At 46.7% G+C, this 15,944-nt stretch overlaps 1 protein-coding gene across 12 annotated transcripts in view; it reads left to right on the top strand.

Annotated features, from left to right (window-relative positions):
* PHKA2 (phosphorylase kinase regulatory subunit alpha 2) overlaps positions 1 to 15,944 on the top strand; it is a 70,424-nt gene that overhangs the window by 33,024 nt on the left and 21,456 nt on the right. For all 12 annotated transcript variants that reach the window (XM_053202128.1, XM_053202132.1, XM_053202131.1 and 9 more), the window contains exons 8-18: positions 82 to 180; positions 2,396 to 2,542; positions 4,413 to 4,466; positions 5,072 to 5,194; positions 8,144 to 8,239; positions 9,932 to 10,039; positions 11,775 to 11,853; positions 13,238 to 13,372; positions 14,041 to 14,150; positions 15,310 to 15,454; positions 15,711 to 15,789. In XM_053202128.1, the coding sequence (XP_053058103.1) occupies positions 82 to 180; positions 2,396 to 2,542; positions 4,413 to 4,466; positions 5,072 to 5,194; positions 8,144 to 8,239; positions 9,932 to 10,039; positions 11,775 to 11,853; positions 13,238 to 13,372; positions 14,041 to 14,150; positions 15,310 to 15,454; positions 15,711 to 15,789 (1,175 nt within the window). The remainder of the gene's footprint in view (positions 1 to 81; positions 181 to 2,395; positions 2,543 to 4,412; positions 4,467 to 5,071; positions 5,195 to 8,143; positions 8,240 to 9,931; positions 10,040 to 11,774; positions 11,854 to 13,237; positions 13,373 to 14,040; positions 14,151 to 15,309; positions 15,455 to 15,710; positions 15,790 to 15,944) is intronic.

Here is a 15,944-nt window from a genome sequence, read left to right as displayed (position 1 = left end):
ATTGCTTAATGGTAAAGGAGTAGTGGCTGTGAAAGTGTCCGTTTACTAGAAAGAAAATCTGATTCACACCTGTGCTTGTAGGCAGCCCTTGAGGCAATTGACGAACTGGACCTCTTTGGAGCCCATGGAGGACGCAAGTCAGTGATCCACGTGCTGCCTGATGATGTCGAACACTGCCAGGTAACAGCTCCAAGCCTCTCACAGTCCAGACAGGACGGAAGGAGGCTGATGGAATGGAAGACTGGGCTCCACGTCACATTCCTCACCTTTCTTTCTTTCTCACTTTTGTTTTGTTTTTTGAAGATTTTAAGTAATCTGCTTCCAACATGGGGCTCGAACATAGTAGTCCCAAGATCAAGAGTCGTATGCTCTACCAACTGAGCCAGCCGGGCGGCCCACGTTCCTCACATTTCTCGCTTGGTGGTACTTGGCTTCCTTGAGCTTCAGTCCCCTCATCCATAAAACGGGCGTGCTGGCACCTTCCTCTCCCGTCACACAAGGCGGTTGTAAGGATCAGAGTAAATGAACTTAGTTTGTCAGAGCACTCGATGAGCTAAAAAGTACTGGGTAAACACAAGACACGATGATCACGAGGTGTATCTGCGGAGTCAGCAATCACAGCAACCTTCTTTTGCTGGAGGCAACATCTTTTTCGGTTTTTGAGCATACAGGTGGTTTTCTCTCAAGTTTATTTTGTGGTGCCACCAAAATGGATGACTAGCAAGCATTAGTTCACTTGGGGAGGGCTGGGGAGGGGCGGGACGGATAGTGGAGGAGAGGTGAGATGGGAGAAATGGCAAAATTAGTAGAAACTACATGAAATACAGGTCAGAGAAAGGAGTGATTCGTTGCAGATTAGGGGACTCCATCGAGCAGGCAGTAGGTCACCGATTGCTGGTCAGTCAGCAAACTCTTACTTAGTGAGGGCCCCCTCTGGGCCAGGTACCGCGCCAGGGTCGTGGAAGTATCAGCGTGTACGCAGAGAGCTTCTGCGGGCAGGGCCATGTTTGCAGGCAGAGAGCCTAGGAGTGAGCGACTAGTTACTGAACTGGGCTTGGAGCTCAGTTTGCTTTAGAAACTGAAGCTTTACTCTCATAAGAGACTCTTAAATATGGAGAAAAAACAGGGGTCACTGGAGGGGTTGTGGGAGGGGGCATGGGCTAAACGGGTAAGGGGCATTAAGGAATCTACCCCTGAGATCATCGTGGCACTATATGCTAACCAACTTGGATGTAAATTTTAAAAATAAATAAATAAAAATTAAAAACAATAAAAATAAGAAAACGGAGCTTTATTCTGAAGCTGAAGGTTCCGCCGTGTTTATCTACCTTCCGGCTCACTCCGTTTCCCCACATTAAATAGTCCTGAATGGGGAATCTGTTTATTTCTTGAGCTACGGTTTAACAGAACCAAGCTGATGATACATCTTAATAATGCATAGTCCCTAGGGGAAACTGTGTGAGCTTTATAGCCAGCTGGGCCTCGGTTACAATCCTAGTTCTGTCACATGAATCTCTGTGTCTGAGTCTCAGAGCCCTCGTGTGCCCTGGGCACAGTATCCAAATTCCTTCTTTATAAAATAGAAAAAAAAATTTTTTTAACAACCAAATGGGATTTATTCCAGGAATGCAAAATTGGTTTAACATTTGAAAATCAGTTAGTGTAGTGCACCATGTGTATATGAGAGTTAGTAAGCTTATGTTTGCAGGGAGCTAGCCCCATGTCTGTACATGTTAGATCCCAGTGTTAGCTACCTTCCATTCGCAAACTTTCCTTATCATTTCACCTTCCTTTCGTTTATAGTGCCTAACCCAACCACCTTACAATCGAGACCATGTTATAGTGCCACTAAGTAACCCTAGTTCTAGGACTAAAGTAATTCTGTTATTTACCATTTTGCCTGAGTGTTTGTGTGGTCTCTCGGATTGGACTCCCTCTTCAAGTGGGTTCTGGATCACCCAGTCCACCCAGTCACATTCCACAGAAGCCAGACATTTCTCTGTGCTAGCCCCATATGTGTGTTCTTCTGTGTCTCCGTCTTCACAGCCAGCACACCCCGGCCTGCTGACGCATTAGCCCTTAGTTCCTCTCCTGTGTGTCCTAAAGACACAGCACAGTCTACAGAAGGCACCCGAGGGAGGGAGACCAGCAGTTCTCAGCATGCGCTCCAGGCAGTACCGTGCTCTCCCCGAGCCCCTTCTCTCCCGCAAGGAACAGGAGTCGTTGGCTGGGTAGGCAAGGTCCCCCAGCGAGGGCCGTGTTGGTAGGAAAAAGCTCTACTCAGAATTGGCACACTTATTCAGGTGTTCCTTGGGGCTAAGGTCATGGTCTCTAGATATCGTACGTAACTATCAGCACCTCCCAGGTTAAAGCCACCTGTTTGTTTCTCATTCAGTCTATTCTGTTCTCCATGCTGCCAAGAGCATCAACGTCTAAGGAGATTGACGCTGGACTTCTTTCCATTATCTCTTTCCCGGCCTTTGCAGTGGAAGATATGAACCTTGTGAATGTGACCAAAAATGAAATTATTTCCAAGCTCCAGGTAAGCGTTGATCAGGCTGGTGCCTCCCTACCCTGTGTTATGTGCCCCTTTCATGTGGTCACATGGAGCCGCTCACCCGGGCCTCGGTTCTCCGTGAGGCCAGAGGCTTGGTTTATCTGAGTGGACTCAGAGCATCCAAAGCCGAGTCTACAGGTGAGAAAACAAAGGCTCAGAGTGTTCAAGTGTCTTAGTTCTTTTCCTGATAGCAGAGCTTGAGCTCAAGCGCCCAAGCTGGCGCCTTTGAACCCCGATTCGTATCCCTCCTATACTTCTAAAGCAGAGCTTCTTAACCCGTGAGAGATCACAGACTTCTTTGAGAACGTCTTGAAAGCTATAAAGTCCCTGCCAGAAAAAAATGCACACGTCCCAGTATCCTCCAACTTCATGCACAATTTCTGAGGACTTGGCAATCCCCAAGTTACATTGAAGTTAAAAGAATCCCTGCCTTATCAAAAAGAATGAAATCTTGCCATTTGCAACTACGTGGATGGAACCAGAGGGTATTATGCTAGGCGAAATTAGAGACAAATATCATATGACTCCACTCATATGAGGGCTTTAAGAGACAAAACAGATGAACGTAAGGGAAGGGAAGCAAAACTAATATAAAAACAGGGAGGGGGGACAAAACATAAGAGATGTTTCTCCATAAATATGGAGAACAAACGGGGTTACTGGAGGGGGCGTGGGAGGGGGGATGGGCTAAACAGGTAAGGGGCATTAAGGAATCTACCCCTGAAATCATTGTGGCGCTATATGCTAACTAACTTGGATGTAAGTTAAAAAAAAATTAAAAAAAAAATCCCTGCCTTGAGGTGAAATGCACGAACTATAATACAGTACACCAAACTGAGAATGTTATTAAATAGTCCAGGCAACTGGATTTATCAGTAAAATGATGAAAAATGTAAGTTTCCTTAAAAAAAATTTACATTTCCTAAGCCAAAATCTTCATATTGCTGATCCTGCTTAGATTCCATAGAAATGATTTTAGCCCTTGGATTCAAAGGGGTTAAAGGGTCCCCAGTCATACCCCCAAAGAAGCTGTCTCACGGTTTAGTGGAGTAAAAGGAAGCTGTTTGAGCTCGTCCAGGTAGGCAGGGAGTTAATGCAGGGAATGAAGCGTTTAAAGGGGAGCGGGTTCTGGGCTGGGCCTCCCCAGGACTCCCAGAACACTGCAAAGCTGGCCACACAGAGCGTGCTTGCCTCCGCAGCCAGCGCTAAAGCAGCCCCAACTGGGAGCGGGCACCCAGCACTGCCATCCAGGGATTAGGGAGGCACGTTAACAGCGCGGTGCCACCGCCCTTCTTTCTTAACACCCAGAAAGCCGAAGACGAATAGAATATCGGAGCCTGCAGCAGGAAAACCAGCAGCAACAGCCCTGAGTCCTAGGAAGCCCCACCCACCCCACCCTACCCCTGCCCCCACCTCGCCGCCCTACTTCTTTGCATCCAGAGCCTGTGAGGAGTCTGAAATGTCCTTTCTGCTTTCCAGTCTTTCAGGTAGAAGTAGTCCAGTCCGAGTGTCTCCCTTAGTGGCTTTTGCAAGCAGTGAGGGTCCCTTTGCATCTTTGCGTGATACAGCCAATCAGACTGAAAGGCTGGTCACTCTGAACTCTCAGTAATTACTCTCCCAGCCCTGATACTCTGACAGAAAGTTTTGGCATTCCCTCGTTGGCACTGATCAAACCTGAATTTACTTTGCTTATTACTTAAAAATAACTTTTTGTGTTGAGAACAAAAAGCACTTGGTACACATTTCGTTCGTTACTAAAAGACTGATGGGAATTGGGGTGAAGGGCTGACGCGAATCAAAATAAAAAGGCAAAGAAATTCTTCTGTTTCATCGAATGCACTTTTTTTCTTCTTAGGGGCGTTATGGATGCTGTCGCTTCCTTCGAGACGGTTATAAAACCCCAAGAGAGGTTGTACTTAAATATTGTTTCTTATAGTTCCTTAAGTGCTTCATATTTAAGTCACCACTGTGGTGTTCTCCTTTCCTTGATTATAAAATTACATGTTGGAAAATTGGAAAGGGAAGTCTTAATTTTGGAGACAGCGAGGCTGAAGTTAGGCAATAGAAAAATAAGATCATCAGGAGGACAGCAGGCTGGTGGTTTAAAAGCAGCCTGTAGACAAGGACAAACAGTTCTGTGGCTCACATGATGTTTTAAAGAGCAACTGTGGCCTCCTTCTTGGGTTTTTTTTGCCATCGTGACTGATAGAGTGATTTCAGTAAAACAGATAGTCTGCCAAGCATCGTGATTGGCCAATTGCTATTTATTTGTTAGGGATATAGGAAGCTTAATATAAACTACTAAGGAGTCTTGTGTACATTTCTTATTTACTTTTCCGAAATTTTTTCACGGAAAACTGCCAAAAATAGCTTCTCCCCATTAAAGCAGACTCCTAATCGTTATCAGCCGCAAAGCTGGGTTGAATCAAAAAGCGAGGGAAACCCAGTGAGGTACAATGGTGTTATATATGTGATCTGACATCACCTTTTAGACGGTCTCCTGTTTGATTCCAGGACCCAAACCGATTGCATTATGACCCTGCTGAACTCAAGCTCTTTGAAAACATTGAATGTGAATGGCCTGTGTTCTGGACATATTTCATAATAGATGGGGTCTTCAACGGTGACGCCGTTCAGGTGAGAAAGTGCTGGGTGTTGTGTTGATAATCGGCATTTTCATTCCATGGGTGTGCCGATTAGTATTAGAACATAAGGTTATGCAAGAATTGAGGGCCCTTTAAGTTATCTGTTGCCACTTACCGAGCTTTCCCAAAACATAGTGAATTAAAGCCACAACTGCTTTGTTTATTTGCTCACGATTGCCCCGTTTGGGCAGGGCTCGGCAGGGACGGGTTGTCTCTGCTTCACTTGGCGACAGCTGGTTCGCTGGGGCTGGAGGATGGCCTTCCAAGATGGCCTCACTCACCTGGCCTGCAGCTTGATGCTGGCTATTGGCTGGGACCTCGGCTGGGCTTGTGGGCCCAGGCCTTGCTTCTCACAGAAGTGTAGTCTCTGAGCAGTTAGGCTTTTTCCACGGTGGTCCTCTTCCCCCAGAATGCAAGAGCAAAAGCATTCTTCAGGCTTAGGCCTGGAACTGGCCGGGTCACTGTTGTTGCATTCTCTTGTTTAAAGGGTCGTGCCACATTCAAGGGGAGGGGACTATACACAGGCACGAGTAACGGGAAGCGGGGTTCATCGGGGACCACCTTGGCCCACACACGTTTAGTTCTGTTGTCTTCTTCTCACCTGCCTAGGCTTCTGCTGCCTTCAGCTCTAGTCCAAGAGTACCCTCAGCTAACATGTAATGTAACAGCTTTCTAACTGGTGGCCCAGCCTCCAGCCTCACTCCCTGCTGGTTCTCTATACCATTGCCAGGGGCATCTTATTAAAAAGCAAATTAGATTGTGTCGCTGCTTTGCTTAAGAGCTTCCAAAGGCTCCGGTTTGCCTTGGTATAAGGTCATCACATGTTTTGTGGGGTCTCATAAGATCTGGCCCTTGTCTTCAACACTGTAACCTGATTTCTTATGGTTTACTTACTTTCTTGAGTTCTGGGATGCCCTGAAACCCTTTCCATCTTTTGGACAGTCCGTGCTGTCTCCCCTCTTCTTAAGTACCCAGGACCTGCTTTTCTCCCCCAGCTGCCCCTCTCTCCTTCACTTGATTCATTGTAAATGTCTGTTTTTTCGGAAAGCCTTCTCTGATCCTAAAAGTTGGATTAAAAAAAAAAAAAAGCCTTTTATATGTCCCACAGTACTTACCACACTATGGCACCTATAGCTGTATTTAATCTCCCACTTACCTGTCAGAGCACCATGGTGGAGGCGGTCTTTGACCACTTCACTAATCTATTCCCTGTGCCTGGTGTGTATAGTAAGTGCCGAATAAAGATCTGTTAATGCAGCATTCATTGGTTCAAGACAGACTTCTTCAGCATTTGCTGCTGTGCATACTTTGGTACACATTAGAGCAGACCCATCCTTGTGAACCGTATGTGAATGACTGACAGACAAATGCTTCACCGCTGTCTTAACCTGTTCAGAGCACATGTACTGGCGTGGGATCAGAAATCAAGGATTTATTTTGGTTTTGAAAGCCGCCTCTGCTCAGAAATTCTGAGAGGGGTTTCAGAAGTGGGTGTAGGGGCCACGGGCAGGCCACCCCAAGGTGGGCCACTTTGGCATGAACATTATTTTGAGTTAAAGGTAATCAAAACCCAGTAGATTCCAGAAAAGCTCTTAATCTCCCCCTCAACTGCCTGCCTATACCAGAAAGAGAGCTTCTGACACGATTCCTCTTTACCTCAGAAACTTAAGTGCAGAGCAGGGCAACCTTTGTTTTCCCAACATCTCCTCTCATCTTCCTGCAAATGGTCTTCCTTCCCTTTGTATCCTCGGACCCCTACCCCTCTCCTGAGCTCAGGATGTCAGATAAACCTCGTGTTGCCTCACTGTCTTCAGAATCTCCTCTGTGGATTCCCCATATGTATGTAACTAAATTTGATTTTCTCCTCTTAATCTGTCTCATGTCAGTTTGAGTCTCAGTCCAGCTAGAAGGACCTTGAAGGGCAGAGGGAATTCTTCCTTCCCAACATGGCAGTAAGCTTGAAATGCTAATGTTCCCCTATCGTTGATACTTACTGTTATGCTTGGGGATTATCTCGGGTCTTATGTTTTCGGTCTTTTTATCCCAGAACTGAAAGGTCTCAAAAGAATTGATTTGGAATTTCAATCGTGATGAAGTTTGACAGTTATTACAAACAAAAGGTTGAAAAGACAAAAAAGAATGTGCTTTAGGACCTTATTTTCTAGGCCTCGTAGAATTTACTACTGTTAGCCCTATTCTGTCTCTTCCACTTGATGCCCAATGATCTTTAAAAAATGACACACCCCTGCTCAGACTTTGTTGTCCACAAATTTCAAAAGTAAAGAAAATGAGATCTGAAAGGCATTTGATTAGGTTTTCCAAAGATGAAATGTGTTAAATAGCTGGGTGGCTGGTTAAGGATTGTTTTTCCCCTTTTGTCTATTTCCTTTTCATACATAGGTTTTTTATCGCTGCCTTTTTAATTTCATGGAAATGTTTACATCAACAGCTTTTGTTATATTGAGCAGTGCATCCTAAGAATCAGGTCCATGAATCATAGTACATACACTTCCTTTTCCTCACATCGGGTTCATTTTGCAAGTATTTGTTGAGCAATAAATGTTTGAATGAGGGCTTTTTAAGTGGAAAACCGGTAGGTCGAAATAGGGATACCGTGCTTAAGATCTGGCCTCCACTCCAAGAAGTTTATACAGTCTAGCTGGTGAGACAAAATTTACATATGTGAGACGTTAAGGGTGAAATATTGAAGTCATGAGTTCAGACAATACAGAAAAGCCCGACGCGTTTAGCTCCTTCTAACCTTTGCTGTCGGCAAGAGTCCTAGTTCCTCCTGCCCTCCTGAAGTGGAAGGTATTCATGCATTTCTTGGCCCTGTGTCCTACTAGTAATCTGTTGCCAAGAGAGGTATTTTTGTATGTCGTACTCCTGTTACAGTGTTAGTGACTCCTCTTTCATGCTGGGGCACGGGGCCATTTTTCAGGTCCAAGAGTACCGAGAGGCCCTGGAGGGAATATTAATCAGAGGCAAGAACGGGATCCACCTGGTGCCAGAACTGTATGCCATCCCACCTAACAAGGTAACCGAGAGCTGCTTATCTAAAATGAAGTGAGTTCGTGCTTGGCCTTTTGGTATTTTTCATCCCCCTTTCAGGACTAACACCTTTTCTCCAGAAGTGGTCTCTTCAGCACCAAGCTAGGTACAGGGCACAAAGGGGTTACAGTGCCAGCTCTGTCTCGACGAGGGTTACAGGCTAGTGGAGGGTGAAGGAGCTGGTCTGGGGAATGGAGGCAGACATAGGAGCGGCACTGCAAAGACCTAGTGCGTTAGAGGACCTGCAGGCACTGAGGTGGAGAGGGGCCGAGAGACAGCGACACCTCCACGGGGAGGCAGGAGCTGGCCCAAGGGTGGGGGGAGGCCAGAGCCAAGCTGTCTTTTGATCTAGACACTTTGCCTTCTGTTCTTTGCATCAAGTATTTCTCATTCCAGATCTTTGCAATCTTTCTTAACACTACTTACATTTCAAATAGCCTTAACATACAATCTGATTGTGAAAATAATCCTGTACACTGTAAAACATCCAGGATTCTGTAGAAAGGAGAAAATACTTCTCCCTCCTCTTACTACCCAAAGATAACCAAACTTGCTACCAACGATAACTCTGACATTTTGCAGAATCTCCTTCCACACTGTCATGCTAACAGCTCATTTCGGTTACTGGCACGGTTAATTCTGTGTAGTTTACGAGTTTAAGGTTTTCTTAATGTTTACTACGGCAGCAAATTTTAACAATTTATTAATAACATCACTGATTAATCCACAGAGTATGACTCCCCTCGTGGTGTGACTTTCCCTTTTGGAGAAGGATAAGTGTTTCCTATTTTCTTCGATTGCTGTGTTTTCTGCAGGAAAAAAGCGGTCACTAACATTAACCCCAACCAGCGTTGTAATGGCTAAAAACCCAAAGGTCAGGGGTACCTGGCTGGCTTAGTCGGTAGAACATGTGACTCTTGATCTTGGGGTTGTGAGTTCCAGCCCCATGATGGGGTAGAGTTTACTTGAAAAAAATAAATAAATAAATCCGAAGGTCAGCATGGAGTTTACAACAGAGAAAATTGCAGACTGACTTTTACAATGTATATGCAGCACTGTCCATCTGAAAAAAGAACCGTAGCTTATTTTGATGAGTCAGAAGCTCCCAGTGGATCCAGCTTCTTGAGTCCCCGGTGGAAAATTAGTGATCTAATAATACAGTACTATTTTTCCTCAATAAATAGTGCCACCTTCTGGTAACCGTCTTGCATAGGCACACAGTTTGTGAGCTCCTGGGGATAACAAGACAGGAGGAACCTGACTTAGCATCCTGCGATGCATTGCCTTGGCTATAGGGCAGTGCTTTAGATCATTGTACGCATCATATAGACGAGCGCGAGCATGAGCTGCGAGACTTCTTGCTGCCCAGAGTGGTGCTCACAGAAGGCAGTCCAGGCTCCGTGTGCCTGCCTCTGCCTCCTGCCATCAGTGTGCTTGTGCGAGGGGCGCTGGCCTGGAGCCAGGCCTGGATTTCAGTTCCGTTTCGGCTGCGTTTAGCCACCTGGCCCCCACACAAAGGCCTTAGCTCCTCGGCCTCCCTGCCCCAGCGCTCGCACAGGACTGACTTCGGGGATCGAATGAGTGGTGTTTTGTAAATCCTCAGCGCGCTTCCCAATGTACAGTGACGTGGGCCTCCTTATCCTCTGACATTCTGACTTTGGGTTTTTCTCTTTGCCAGGTAGATGAAGAGTATAAGAACCCCCACACGGTGGACAGAGTTCCTCTGGGGAAGCTGCCCCATCTGTGGGGTCAGTCCTTGTACATCCTCAGCTCGCTGTTGGCAGAGGTAGGGGACTTGGGGACCTCACAGACTGGAAGCCATCGGATTTGAGGTACAGGGGACGCTAGAAGAGCGTAGGAGCTCTGCCCCACGTGGCTGTGAATGACTTTGGCAACTCAGAGTTGTAAAGGCAGCTGGACTGGGTCTGCTCTGAGGCCTGCTGCCTGGGCTTGTGTGCCCATATTTACTAAATCAAGCCACTTCAGAGTTCGCTGCGTGCCAGGCACCAACCCCCCTCACATTCCTGGCCTGTGGCTGGAACCTGGTTGAGTCGATGGTCAGCAGGAGACTAGAAGCTTCCCAGTCAGGATCCGCATATGTGTGAAAGGTACAGGTTTGGAGCAGTCAGCCTCCGGCTCCCCTGGCACAGTCCTGGGCACAGGAAATGGCGCAGCTGCACAGTCTGTCTATGTGAAGGGGCAGGGAGGGGCTCATTTTCCTGTGGTTCGTTTTGTGTCAGGTGTTCCCTCAGCCCCCAACACCCTTACTTAGAAGGTCTGCTGCCTCTGACTCCTTTCTTCTTGTTAAATGTTCTCTCGTCCCCGGGCTTAAGTTTTTAAAATGCAAATGCTTTTTTGTCTACTAAAAATGAATCCCCCTCCCCAACGGGGGTGATGGTGTAGATGGTGTGTGGGTGAGGTTATCAGATGGGTTCATCTGTCCTCGGGGGCTCCTGCCCAGCTGACTACTCTGGGCCCGCAGGGAGGGGTGTGGAGGAAAGAGTCCCGGGGGAAGAGCTAGGAGCTCCAGCCTGTGAGGCTGGCCCAGTCCTGTGTGTTCTGTCAGACTCTAGAAGTTGGGGGTGGGGAGCTTGAGTAGTGGCTCCAATACCACTGGGGTTCCTAGTGTGCAAAATATCAGAAGTAAAGATCTCACAGTAGCAACGGCCCTTAGGAGCTGCCGGTGCTGCGGTGGGGCAGCTGTTTCATGGGTGTGACTGCCTCCTCCATTTCATGGTCAGACACATTTCATGTGTCTTGTCTGCCTCTTACTAGCTCTCTGGCCTCAGGAGCCTCGGTTTCATCATCTGTAAAGTGAAGAGGTTGGGCTTGATCATTTTCTGCATTACTCTCCAGCTCTGATGTCTGTGTCAGTGAGATGGGGGAACAAACAGCTGTTTCTTCCTCTTCCATGTAAAGGCCTTCATTTAGGCCCAGAACTGGGTCGGATTCTTCCTCAGAACTCCTAGAACACCTTGATCCCCTTGCTGAGGGCTCCAGTCCTTTGCAGAAGATGTGAGGAGATCCATATGCAAACAGCGCTCTTTGCAAGCAGGGATGGGAGCTTTGTGTTTCAGGATAGTCACCCCGGGGCCAAGTCCCCTCTCTGCCACTTACCTTAAGTGCTTCGTTACTTCTTACTTTGGTTTCCCCACTTATAAAATGATAATCATAGTGCCTCCCTGTTTGGAGGCCTGAGTGTGGCCAGGCATGTGGAGGGGCTCAGCACGGACCCGGCGAGGAGTAAGGACTCGGGAAGTTTAGTCACTATTGCCCTTTTCGCTCACACAAGACGCTGGCATGTCTGACTAGCTTAGAGAGCTGGGTGCTGGAAACACAATACGTGTATCAGTGGCTATCCAAAAGGTGTACTGTGTTTCAGAGAAGATAAGCAATTGATTTAAACAACGTAAAGGAATAACATACTGAATATTTTGAGCCCCAAAATATTTCATTCTCAAAGTTGGGTTTAAGGTAAAATTTAATTGTATTTTATAGTGTTAATCCTCCTCTTTTCCTAGGGATTCCTTGCCACTGGAGAAATTGATCCCTTAAATAGAAGATTTTCCACTTCCGTCAAACCTGATGTCGTAGTGCAAGGTTTGTGAGCGTGTTTACTGTTCATATTCAGCCGTCTAAAACCAATGCTCTTTTTAATGCAAAAGATTCCCTAGTTTCCCATCCCACTTTGTAAAAAGTATGTATGTGTGCTCTAGCGTTTATCACTTACTTCCTGGACATACCTTCTATAACTCACTAGTTCCCAAAGGCAACAGTATTCTTCCAACCACAAAGTTACTTTCTACAAAGCAATTGTTTTCTTGAATCTAAATCTTGATCGCAGTTGGGGCACAAGTGATTCACCGCGCGTCATTTGTCATTACTGATTTAAAATTCTTTAAAAAGTAGAACATGACCCTGGTGAAAATTCAGAACCCAAGTGAAGGTTTACTCGTTGCTTCCTTTGAGGTGTGACTTCTCTGCAGAGCTGCAGGCCCATGTTTTTCACCTGCCTCCCCTCCTGTCCAGCCAGCAACTCTTTCAGAGAGGTGGAAGGCCAGCCTGGGCCGCCGCAGTGCTGTCCCTGCCGAGCCATGTGATTTCACCACCCCATGCCTCGGGGTCATCGTAACTGGTACCCCCTCACAGGGTGGTCCCGAGATGCACTGCACTTGTCACCAGGAAAACCCTCGGTGCGGGTCCTGGCTCACCGGTCCCCCTCCCTCCCGGGGAGGACTCGTGAGGAGCTTGCGGGCCTCTTACGTAGCCAAGCAACTTACGTGGCAGCTGATATCAACGCACGTGGTGTACAGGCCTTATTTCCTCTAAATTACACCCTACGTTTCTTAAGGACAAGGCCCGTACTGTTCTTGTAGCTTCTGTGTTGATTGGCACACAGTCAGTCAACAGGTTCAAAGCAATTATTGAACAAATGAAGGGCAGCCCTCTCTGCGGCCATGGACTCATTTCCCCACCCCTGCCTGTGATGCGGCAAGAGACCCTGCGTCGCTCCCGTGCTCCGGGACCTCAGACACACATCCAGCTGTCACAACATTGCGATCAGATAGAAATCGTGACGGTTGTGATTCTCATCCATGTCTTAACACATGAGGCTCAGAGGTCAGCTCACGCAGGACCCAGAGCTGACAGCTGGAGGCACGAACTCCACCCTCACGTCCAGGTGGACTGATTCACCTGACTCCACAGTCTGCGCTTGACCACGACACACGCTGCTACGCCAGCCCGTAAATCCACCGGGCTGCTTTTCCAGCTGCCGGCCGGGACCAGCTGATGGGTCTTCAGCAGCGACTTTTTTTTTTTAATGTAAGAGAACAGAACAGAATAGCAAATATCAGAAGGTCTGGGCTGGAGGAAGCAGAAGTACAGTTTCAGAAACTTATTCAATATATTCAATACAATATATTCTCCATGTGAGGAGACAGAAGGCCCCAGTCTAATGCAGATTCTACGCTCTTGTTCACAGTCACCGTTCTGGCAGAAAACAACCTCATTAAGGACTTGTTGAGGAAACATGGGGTAAACGTCCAGAGTATTGCTGACATTCATCCAATCCGAGTCCAGCCAGGCCGGATTCTTAGTCACATATATGCCAAGCTTGGTAGGTTTGGGGAAATAGCAGGGTGGTTTTGGTGAGGGGGCATCTTGGTTCTAGGTTTCAGGTGTGGGGGAGACCGACAGGTGAGAATTGTGAAGAACTGGGCAAGCCACCAAAGCGTGTGGCTCGACCTCTTCAAAGTGGAGAAGGGTGGCAGACCAGCACATTCTCACTCATTCAGTAGATGTCACCAGCGCTTGGCTGTGCCCTTCGCCAGATCTGTTGTAAAATAGGGCACCACCTCTGAAAATTTGCAGTTGGATCAGTCTTGTGTCTTAATAGGTTTCTGGTTTTTATCTGTATTCTTAGAAAATGCTCATTCACCCATTAAAATGGGAGGGGGGTTCTCTTTATCTAAAATCTAACTTTGTTTAGTATTATGGCTCAATACTAAATAAATTAGAAGTAAACATTTCATAAAGTTCGGTCAATAGTTTAACTCCATATAGGTGTTGAATCAGGTGCCGTTTGTATACATGCATGAAAAGAAGGTGGCAGGGTTTGTTTATAATTCATCCTCACCCCATTTTAAAGAAGGGTTGGATGGTATTAGAAACACCAAACCCCAAAGTGGGTTAGCATGAAAATAAGCGCAGTCTTAGCCAAAGTCACTTGGATTAGATGTTGCCATATCGGTCCTAACTCTCATTTCTTTTTTATTTTTCAAATAGGACGGAATAAGAACATGAAATTGAGTGGGCGGCCATATCGGCACATTGGCGTGCTTGGAACATCTAAGCTATATGTGATTAGGAACCAGATCTTTACTTTTACACCCCAGGTGAGGAGAGCAGACCAGCAGCAAAGCAGCACTCATCCTTTGATTAGGTTCCCTTTTCTTCCTGGTGAGCTACTTAGAATGAGGCAGAAGGTGCATGCGTATGTTCAAATAGAAATTCATACTGTGACACCCAGTACCTAGTACGATTCTTTATTCCTAGTAGGTGCTCAGTGAGTGAGTGTGCCGTCGCTTTCGGTCATGAGTAGTAGTGAAATTCACTCCGCTTTCCAAATTCACTAGCGCCGTGTCACTTGACTTGCAGCCCTCGTGCCTGTGATTGCTGTAGTCCCTAACCCTTGTTTAGGTTGTCATCAGACCCTCTGTGCAACACACAGCCGGTCTGATTTTCAGGCCCCAACCCACCTGATGAGATCCTAAATATACTGATTATAGAGCCTTTTTCTCAGAGTCTTTGTTTACAAAGGAAGGTAGTCCGGCAGAACCCAAACCAAATGTTTTTCATCCATTTGGCCAGCTAGAAAAATCAGCTGTGGGCTCACTTTGTCACCGTGGGCACAGCACCCCACCACCTGGTCACACTGTCATCCGTGGGGTCACGGGTCAGTAGCCCCAAGTTGTTCTTTTTCACCCTAGCCCATGTTGTTCACTTCAGTCTTGTGAGTTATTTCCCTTTGTAACAAATTTCAGACCAGAGCTGAGTGTGGACTGGTCCAGAGGCTGGAACAGTTTGATTTTCAGCGACACCAGGCCGTAGTGCCTTTAGTTCACATTTACCAGGCCCTCTATCGGGTAGACACAGTGTCCACATCTCACCGGCTCTCAGTGCCCTCACTTCCCTGACTTGGAAATCCTCTCCGAGCCCAGCAGCCTTAGAATGCGTAGGAATTAAGGAGTTATTGATTTCCTTTCAGAGACCGTGGTGTTGGGCTGCGTGCTTAAATCCTCATCCACGGAGCTATAAATGGATCTAGCCATGCACCTTTCCCTTCCAGGCTAATGTAGCTATGGCTCCCGGGCAGGCGACAGATCAATTTTTGTCTGATTGCAGGGAGAGCCCTGTGATGGGGGAGGATTACAGCCAGGATTGAGCTCCTTCTCTGGAAACAAAATGCAAGGATTAGTGCTGCCATGAATGACAGCTGGGGTTGTGTCGAGGGAATGAAGGACAGCTTTTTACTTGGCCTGATCTGACTTGCAGTTTACCGACCAGCATCATTTCTACCTGGCCCTGGACAATGAGATGATCGTGGAGATGCTGAGGATCGAACTGGCCTACCTGTGCACCTGCTGGCGGATGACGGGCAGACCCACGCTCACCTTCCCCATCACCCACACCATGCTCAGTAACTTCATGAACTTGATCTGATTCGTGTCCCCCCTGTTGGTTTGGGCCCTTTTCAAAATGTTTGAAATGAGTCCCACAGACAAAGCTAAGTACTGAAGGGGGTTCTCAGCAGTTTGCTTTCTGAGGTCAGGAATCTTCTATGCCATAAGTATTTCAATTAGATCGTGTTGATGAAAACATCTCAGCGCATGCCCGGAAAACCAAAAAGTATTCCCAGATTAAATAAACTAATTTGTCTTTTTTTTTCCCCTTAGCAAATGATGGTTCAGATATTCATTCTGCAGTTCTTTCTACAATTAGAAAACTAGAGGATGGATATTTTGGAGGAGCCAGGTAATTTGTGATTTTTAAACTTATTTTTTATTTCTTTTTTTAGGTATCCGTGACCTTTCTTAAAAAGTCTTCTGCTGCCCTTCTCCGCTTTGCATATGAATCACTGAACGTAGAAGCATGGAGTTTAGAGTAAAAAAGAAGTTGAAACTTACCCG

Source organism: Acinonyx jubatus, chromosome X (assembly GCF_027475565.1).
Source record: "Acinonyx jubatus isolate Ajub_Pintada_27869175 chromosome X, VMU_Ajub_asm_v1.0, whole genome shotgun sequence".
Taxonomy (NCBI): Eukaryota; Metazoa; Chordata; class Mammalia; order Carnivora; family Felidae; genus Acinonyx; species Acinonyx jubatus.
The sequence above is the reverse complement of the archived record's forward strand: the minus strand, read 5'-3'. Positions and strand labels throughout refer to the sequence as shown.